Below are 9,412 nucleotides of genomic sequence, written 5' to 3' on the forward strand. Positions count from 1 at the left end.
TGAGTATAGTATTCTGGTTCCTTTCCGGAATGTAAAATATAATTATATATTTCCCTGTACTGGACATTACATATAGGATAAATTGAATAATTTTAATAAGAACATTTTGACTTGCCAAAGATATCTTGGAGACTGATCTGGAACTAATGGCATTTCAGTTGCATTAAAAAAAAGATTACATTAGTTCATTCATAGTTGACTTTATTTTGTAGTACTTATATATAATTACATTTTTGTGCACATCCTACAGATGATTATGAAAAACTCATAGGTTTTCAGAGAAAGAATGAACAGTTTGTATTTTTTCCTAGCTTTTGTCATTTTTCTGAGTTGTTTTCATTTTGGGGCATCTGTCAATCTGAATAATTTACATAAGAATGATCATATATCAACTTTTTGGGGTCACTAATTTCAATCTGTGAAAGAAAACTATGTTAAAAACTGAAAAGGAAAGTGATGGTATGACCATCAAGGTTCTTGTTATGCCTGTTAGGAAACAATAAGAAAAATACAGAATTCTAGAAGCCTACAGGAAAATAGGAATGGATGGAGTTCTTGATCATTGGAAACGGGCATGTGGGGGTTTGGCTGGAGTACTGTTGTTATGTTTGGAGGATATCCATATACATTTTGTGATTCAGATAAGAAATCTAAGAACCCAGGAATGGTGACAATTAATCCTCGAAGCATCCATGCAGAAATAGCTCTCAGGCAAGTAAAAGGAGCAACAGCTAATCTTCTAAACCAGTTGACACAACAGAGTGGCACTACCCGAACTGCATATGTGCACCAGAACAGCAGAGAAAATGACGGCAGGTGAGGATCTTATCAGCAATAAACACTGTTTTTCTTATTTTTGCTAGCACGATGCCTCCCTTCTTCCTTAATCACTCTACAGCTGAGAAAATCTGACTTTTTCTTCTTTCCAGGGCTGACAAAGTTTTCTTTCCTCCAACCCCTTCTCCCATCATCCAAAAGACGTGTTTTACTTGGGTCATCATTCCCAGCTTCCCCGGAGGGATATGATTTCCTCTGTCCCCTGATAAAGCTCCTAATGTGACTAATAAGACTGAAAAACATGCAGATAAAAAGGTTAGAGCTAGAACGATGACTCATTTGGCGTGTGACCCAAGCTGATTCTGTACTGTAGCTTGCTCGAGCCTTCCTGTTTCATTTTTTGTTTTCTTCGCAGTTCCTAATTTTTTGGTTACTGTTTTAAAAATTGAATATATCACAGTAGCAGCAGTCAAAAGTGAACCTGTTATTGTGACCAGGAATGCTCAAGGTTAAAAATGATTATCTCAAAATAAAGGCCTGCCCCCACTAACACTACCAAGCACAGTACTTATTAACTTGAGACTACAAGCCTGTGAGACTATTAATAATAATAATGTGCAATGATTATTTATTTGTATTACTGTCGGACCTAAGAAACCTAGGGCAGGTCTTCACTACGGGGGGGGGAAGGGGGCGATTTAAGATACGCAAATTCAGCTACGCGAATAGCATAGCTGAATTCGACGTATCGCAGCCGACTTACCCCGCTGTAGGGACGGCGGCAAAATCGACCTCTGCGGCTTCCTGTCGACGGCGCTTACTCCCACCTCCGCTGGTGGAGTAAGAGCGTCGATTCAGGGATCGATTGTCGCGTCCCAACGGGACGCGATAAATCGATCCCCGAGAGGTCGATTTCTACCCGCTGATTCAGGCAGGTAGTGTAGACCTAGCCCTAGTCACAGAGCAGGACTCCATTATGCTAGGCACTGTCCGTTGCAATAAGAACTACACTCAGTAGCTGGTGTTTGCAAGATCAGGGCCCAAGAGAGCATTTGTCTTAGGACAAATTTCACACATTATTATACCTAAAGACCATACAATTCTATGGCAGCTTAAATCCCATGTCGTGTGTCATTGCATTAGCACTACAGTGCACAATCAGTTGATGCTCAAAGAAAAACTCAAAATGTGCTCCGTAGCAAGGATTCTGCCTATCATACTTGGAGAATTAATTCCATGCTTTTTCTTACTAGAAAAATTTGCGTGAAGATGGAGGATCACATTTTGCCCCTCGTGCTCAAAGCACACTGGCAATCAAAATGTTAGGAAGTAAAAATAATTGGATAGAAAATAATACCTCAAGGACAGTTAGCATTAATAGGTTCACTTTGTGCTGACTGGCTCAGGTACTCCTGTAACCTTAGACAACTTCTGATTTAGTTCAAGGTGAGCTCTGAGAGTCTCACGCAAACCTATACTTCCTTGCAGGTGGGCTCCTTTGCCTGAATAGTTCCAGGCTAACAGAGATGTTCCAGGGCAAATGGTCTGAGGAAATGACCAACGGACATTCATAGCTAATTCATAAAGAGTGAATTTTACCCCCCAGTGTGTAGGCCTTTTGCTGGCCCTCTGTGCAGGACTAAATGTCTCCCCCACTATTTAATTAGAATGCTGTTGCTCTGATGTGTGCACTTATTTTTACTTGGGGCAGAAGTATTTTTCACTTATAGCTGTGTGCATTATTCTTTCCTTGGCACGTGGATTGACTTGCACTTACGTCAGTCCGTTTTATATTTAAAAAAAAAAAAAACCAACTACACAGAGAGTAGAGATTGTTTAAATGTCGGAGATGATGTGGGAAGGATTCTGCATTAATAGAAATGCCTGCTTTACCTGAAATGGCACATTTGTTCCTAAATTGTCTTCCAGCTCTTTTGCACATAATTTTTTGCCTGGGGATTTCTTTAGTTTTTTAAGCATATTAAAAATGTCAGATGCTTACAACAATAAACGATAAACCCAAAGAGAATGGGTTTTTAATTTGAAAATGTATAGATCAACTTTAAATCATTTTTTATTTTAACTTTTACGGGCAGCTTCCCAGTACTCCAAAGAAGTCAGAGTGTACCAGCCAGTGAAGTTGTGTTTTATAGCTGCTTTGCATCACCAGAGCAGCAGAAAACAGCTGAAGTGTGCTGGTGAATCTGGCCCTTAATTTACAATTGACTGACTGGTTTGCAGAGCGTATGAGTGAGATTGTGCTATGCAAAGAGCTCCTGGAGAGCCCAGCCCAAGTCCAAAATCACTGTGTGCTAAAGGCTTTCCTGTCAGTTCCACTGGCTGTGTGTTTCAATGCCTAGGGGTTCCCCACTGCGCTGGTGCCTTCGCTCCACTCAAGCACTGCTGCCCAAACTAACCTGCAGCAATAGAATCTTTAAAGAGCAGTTGGGACAATTAATCTAGCAATGAGAACTTTAGATACATGTGTGCAGTCTTCCTCGGACCAATGAGTCATTACCACTATTTGCATGAAAATTAACTGTAGTAGAGAGATTGGCTGATTTACCACTGACACACTAGCACTACTTAAGAGTTATCTGTGCTGTTGACCTGAGCCATCCATGACCTACAGAATTATAACAATTACAGACAACAAGCAGTAATGACTTAGCTTAATTACAACCTAATTTATTCAAATACAGCCTACACACAAGACTTCAATTAATTTTACATATATGAAAAATGTGAAGTGTGTTGTTTTGCTGTTAATATAACATGGATCAAAGAAAAGACTCACAAAGGATGCTACAATTTTTCAAAGGACAGCGTTTTTAATTAATTTATAAACTAATGAATAGACTTACTTGTCAATTCTCGAAAATTCATTCTGTAGTCAGAGAGCAAGTGCTGTAAATTTGGGGAAGATGTACCCTATTTTTCATACAAAGCAAAGAGGTTGAATACCTGATTTAAGTGCAAAATGGAACTTAACCTCAACTGTGAAATCCCAAACAGCACCTTCAGAATATAATTTGTTTCCCATCTTTGTTCCCTAGTGTAGTTGAATATTAAAACATCCCAGGCATCAATATGGCAAGTTTTCAACATTTTATTAATTTATATGTTAGTCTAAAAGAAACTTCATGCCAACGAGATACTGCCAAGTCAATGGGAGCTGCACCTTTCAAAAAGAAAATCAGTACACCTTCATTTAGATGCCTAAAGAGGGTTGTAAGCACCTAGCAGCATACAGCTAAGTTTTAAAATATTGGTTTTTACTTTTTTTTAAGCTGGAATTTAAGGAATGGAAAGTCCTATCAACTGGTCATGGAGGAGAGTATAAGTGAATCCCACATTCTAAAGCTGGGCGAGGTCCTTGGAATTCACATGAGTGGAACATATAATCAGATGTTGAATGTTGTCATTTCTAAGCCAGTAATGGCACATTTAATTTGCTTAACAGCTGTGAACCAGCTAGTCATACATATGTAGGGTAAAATTTTCAGAAGCACCTATGTCACAGGGTCTGCAACTCACCGTTTAGCTCAGCTGAGGAATTACCTCACCACTGGCCACACCCTATCTGGCAGTTGCTCAGCCTGTTACTTCAGCCGCTCTGCCATTAGTCCAAAGCTACTGTGCCTCTCCTTCGTGGCTTAGCACTCTGGCCAAGTCATCATCGTCTGCCTCTTCCAGGGTTTTACCAGAGTCGCCTTCCTCAAAGTCTCAGGCAGTCTCCGACTCCACTGTAGTGGCTGTGCCACTCCCACAGTGGCTGGTAGGGGAACCCAGGCCCATCCTCTACACCAGGTTCTAATCCACGGACCTTCGTATCAGCAATTCAGGTCTATCGCTCTTGGACTTTGCTGCGTCTTCCCCGGACTGCTTCCTACTCTGCCATTCTCAGGCTCCTACTACCCCCTTGCATCAGGGAGCGTGACTGTAGGCTCACCTCCCTGCAACCCCATTCCAGCCTCGACTCCTAGGCTTTATAGAAACCCAGTCTGTTCCTGCTCAGGTGAGCTTCCTTCTCAGTCTCATTGCTCCTTAGCTCGCCAGCAGGTGTGGTGTAAGGCTAATTGGCCTCTCTTGGCATTTTTAACTGCATCCATGCTTGTGTGGGGTATGCCCCATCACAGCACAAGTCGTGAGCTTAAGTCCCAAGTTAAAGTCAAAGGGATTTAGGCTCCTAAGTGACTTAAGAGCTTTTCAAAATGGGATTTAGCCATCTAAATCACTTAGACCTTGCAACACTGAGTGAAGCAATGACTAAATGCCTTTACAAATCTAGGCCTACAAATTTAGGTGCTTTTGAAAATTTTACTCATAATCCTTACTTCATAGGATTAGCTATGAAAGTATTTGCAGAGCACAGAGGGTGAAATCCAGGCCCCAGTGAGGTCAATGGTAAATTTCCTCCTGAGCTCAGCAAGGCCAGGATTTCACCCATATATATATATATGAAGGTGGTTGTTACCTACGCATATGATAGGAATAAACATCAAATTAGTTGATTTGTTATTGTGCTGTAAAATTGAGAGTTATTGTTTCCATTACTGCTCTAAATTAATTCCTCCTTTATAAAGCTGTCACTATGGTTTGACTTTGTAATGTTTCTTTCTTGCAGGATGCCAGCCAATAACCCCTCCAAGCCAAATCGAATGTAAACTTCTATAAGAAAAATGGACATGAGTGAAGTATTGAGTCAAACTCATCCCTGGTATTATTCCATTGACTTTAGTGGAGTTACACCATGGAAGAATTTGTCCTGTTCTGTTTATATTCACAGATGCCAGGGAAAAAATAATAATGATTGATACGAAGTGTGAATTAACGAATTAAGTTCCTACGGTTGGTGAAGCAAACATTCATGCACATAGAACATCATGATCCAAACAATGGATACGCCTTGAGACAAATACTGCTTTCACTTATGCTGATGTATATCCATTGAATTCAGTGGAAAAGATCCCCTGAAGTAATTACTTACTCCAGATTTACACTGGTGTAGCTGAAGGCAAAATTTGGTCTCTCCATCTTTTACAGGATTTTCTTCAACAACCTCAGGAACTTTCACAAAAATATGAATTAATTGCTCTTTGATTTAACTGGATTGGAAAAAATCGTAGTATGGTACGTCATCTTGCAACAGTAAATGAGAAGGAACAGTATCAGTAGATAAGGGAGCAATCCTGCAAATTCTTACTCTGGCAAAACTCCCATGCAGGATTTGGGCAACTGATCTGAAAATATGACTGTCAGTCTACCACTTAGTTATAAGACATTTTATCTACAGTGAGCCTTTCGCATTTACATGTATTAAGTGTGGCCACTGAAGTCGGAAGGAGTCATGCAAGTATAGCTGAAGCCAGAATATGGCCTCTAATATTGAGAACCCAAATGTACCTGTTCCTTAACTTTATTTTTTAAGTTATATTACAGAAATTTAAAATACCAGATGATATCACTAGCATCAGTTATAAAGCCATCAAAATTCCATTAAACTGGTTTGGTTTTTTAAAAACTTAGTATGACTGTTTAAATAATTATTTGAGTAAACTGCCATGTTACACTTTGAAATTAAAGCAGTGAAAGACATCAGAGCACGTTTTAATGTAATAAAGAATACCATTCAGAGCTTCATGTAATTTTCACAATATATATTTTCCATGTCAGGCCCAAAGTAAATGGTTACTAAAATTATTGCATTTTCTTAAAATTTCATCAGTTAGATCTGTTAATATTTTGGAAATTCTGGAATTTTGGAAATGTGTAATTCTTGAGAATTGTATATCTTAGAAAATGTTTAAAATTAAAATATAATTTTATTTTTCCTTTGTAAGCACTGTAAATTTGTAAGAAAGAATTGGTGTTTCTTACAGTTAATTATAAATGAATATATAGCTGCTAAACACAAAGACTGCTTATCAGGCCACTACTATACGCGATTGTGTCAGATAGCCCTTTTTGGTGGCATTTTCCTTTGTTTTTTTGTAGTCATTTTAAAGATGTGCAGTTTGCAGGACAGCCACCAGGTGTCTTTGTTGCACTGTGGATTTTCTAGAGATTTGCCACAACATATTAGTCATTTAGAAATTGGATCAGTTTCTGCTCTGTTACACCCATGTAAATCCAGAGTAACTCCACTGATTTGAGTAGAGTTATTCTGGATTGACACTGGGCTAAGGGAGATCACAGTTTAGGCCGTGCAATTTACAGGGCAGACTGCTGCATCTGTGCGGAGTCAGCAGGGTTCTCCATAGGCACGGCAGTCTGCCCATGCATTGTAAATTGCAGATTCAGGGCCTTAGTTACTAGGTAGCGACATACGTCCGATACAGATTTCCATTGTTATTTGTATTATGTTGGTGCCTTGGAGCCCCTATCATGCTGGAGCTATACAAACCGGGGGCTTGAGCCAAAGCCTGTTAAAAGCAATGGAAAGGCCTATGTGGAGAGAGAGTCCGAGCCCCAAAGAGCTTGCAGTCTGGATGAAGACATGATGCACGAGGTGGGTGTAGCAGATAACAAAGAGGATGAGGAGGGGGAGACAAGGGTAGCAGAAATGGGAACACAGGTTTCATAATACATAGACTAGCTATGGGCTTGATCCTACACCACTGACTTCATTGGGAGAAGGAGCAGGTCTGGTGTGGCAGTCTCTCACGGGCATTGTGGGAGAGGTAACCGGGACCTCGGGGATGACAGGGTACTTGCTTTGGGGTGATCATTCCATCAGTATGGGCAACATGGAAGAAGATGCTTGAGAAAGGTGGCCACAAGCAGCCACTGAAGGCTGGTGTTAGTGGAACAAAAGGGATGGAAGATGACCATGTAAGTTATGAGAGTGGACAAGCTGTGAAGGGAGCAGTAGTTTGTGTTTGATGATGTGGAGAAGAGGGAGTAATCTCATTGTTTTCAGTCTGGCTACTCATGGAGTGAGGTAATATGCACAGGCCTCCGTGTGCTTGGCCCTGTACAAGCACAGTCCTTTCCCTGTAAAGCTAACAATCTAATGCTAAGGCAAGATGCAATACATGGGTTTAACAACAATTGGACGGAGAAGGGGAAGGGAGAATGAGGGTAACAATAATAATAGCAAATGATTGTCCAGACAGGATATTCAGTACAGATCCCTGCTCTTGGGACGCTCATGTGGACTGTGCACAAGCCGTAAACCATCTGGAAAGCCACGAGTATAACTTTGAATGGAAGTGTCCCATGCCTTGAGGCAGAGTCTTGGTGCCCCCAAACAGTCAAAAATTGGGCAGATACCCCAAACTGGTGGTGTGTTCTATAATTCGATTTCACCAACCCAGTAACAAATATGAACTCCTGGATCACTATAACAGTCTTAACATGGAGTCACAGACAGTCCTCTTAGGTTCTCCAGTCTGTTTTGCCACTCAGTCAAGCTGGACTTAGTGATAAATGGTCATTTACACCAACCAAAAAATAAAAATAAAAAATCGCAAAATAATCAGGTTGCTTCCAGTCCCAAGAGACCAGTCACTTACCCCAGCTCATTTGGTACCCTAGATCTTACATCGAAGACAATGCCTGGAGCCAATCCTGTAATAAACTATCTAAAGATTTATTAACTAGGAAAAAGAAATGTTATTTACAGATTCAAGCAAGCAAGCATATAACACAAATGAGTTGCAAACTAAATCCTAAGAGTGACAAAGTTGTAGAGACCTGTCAATTCAAAATGTCTGTCAGGGCAAACCCTAGGGAATCTCCCACTTCAGTTTAGAGTCTCTGGCCCTGTGAGAATTCAGAAGCATTATCATTTTTCCTTGTGAGACATTTTTATATCTTCTTCCTTCAGAAATCGAGTTGATAGCAATAGTTTCCACCCAAGTCCATTCTTCATGGGGTGGGGGGGGAAGAATGCACTTATCAAAGTCTGTGATTTTTGCTCTTGTACAATGGCTCATTTGCATGTAATAAACAGAATTTAACCTCTTCCTGTTAGAGACCACCGTCTGCATTACATGAGGATTTTCCCTGTTTGATGAGATACATAGTCAGAGGTTTACAATGCACATGCTTGTTATCACTTTATAACATGGGGTATAGGTGAGTGAGAACAATACATGCAGCATCCTACAAGCATTGTATAAAACACTAAACACTTTCTATCAAGTTATCTAATATTTATTTTGATAATGCTAACACACAGGTAAGCAAGACTGATTTGCTAGCACAGACCAGGCCTAATTGGGCAGACAACCCACAGGCAGTTCAACAAGGACTCTCTCTGATTAGATTACTCATAAAAAAGGGATAAACCTCAAAAAGAGCCAACACCAAGGATTTAAAGTCCAACAGTGGAGACACTCTCGGTTCCCAGGCTGGAGGCACCCATAGTGTTCTGTGCACATCTATCACTTCTTGTAAGGAGAAGAGGCTTAAAGAGACAGTGTGCTCAGAGTAGCTTTGCTATACCTCCTTCATTACAGTCAGCAAGCTTAATTCCACTGAAATCAATAACAAATTTATTAGAGCATAAGCTTTCGTGGACTACAGCCCACTTTTTCGGATGCATCCGAAGAAGTGGGCTGTAGTCCACGAAAGCTTATGCTCTAATAAATTTGTTAGTCTCTAAGGTGCCACAAGTACTCCTGTTCTT

The 9,412-nt window shown here is 40.3% G+C and overlaps 1 protein-coding gene across 4 annotated transcripts in view; it reads left to right on the plus strand.

Annotated features, from left to right (window-relative positions):
- The window catches only part of LRRC9 (leucine rich repeat containing 9), a 97,305-nt gene that overhangs the window by 82,237 nt on the left and 5,656 nt on the right, over positions 1-9,412 (plus strand). The window contains exons 32-33 of one of the 4 annotated variants that reach the window (XM_034768447.1): positions 642-816; positions 4,068-7,016. In XM_034768447.1, coding sequence (XP_034624338.1) covers positions 642-816; positions 4,068-4,269 — 377 coding nt within the window. In that variant the 3' untranslated portion in view covers positions 4,270-7,016. Of the gene's footprint in view, positions 1-641; positions 817-929; positions 1,439-4,067; positions 7,017-9,412 lie in introns of those variants that run through there. The other 3 variants (XM_034768451.1, XM_034768449.1, XM_034768450.1) reach the window with 3 other exon arrangements.

Source organism: Trachemys scripta, chromosome 4, assembly GCF_013100865.1.
Source record: "Trachemys scripta elegans isolate TJP31775 chromosome 4, CAS_Tse_1.0, whole genome shotgun sequence".
In the NCBI taxonomy this organism is placed as follows: domain Eukaryota; kingdom Metazoa; phylum Chordata; order Testudines; family Emydidae; genus Trachemys; species Trachemys scripta.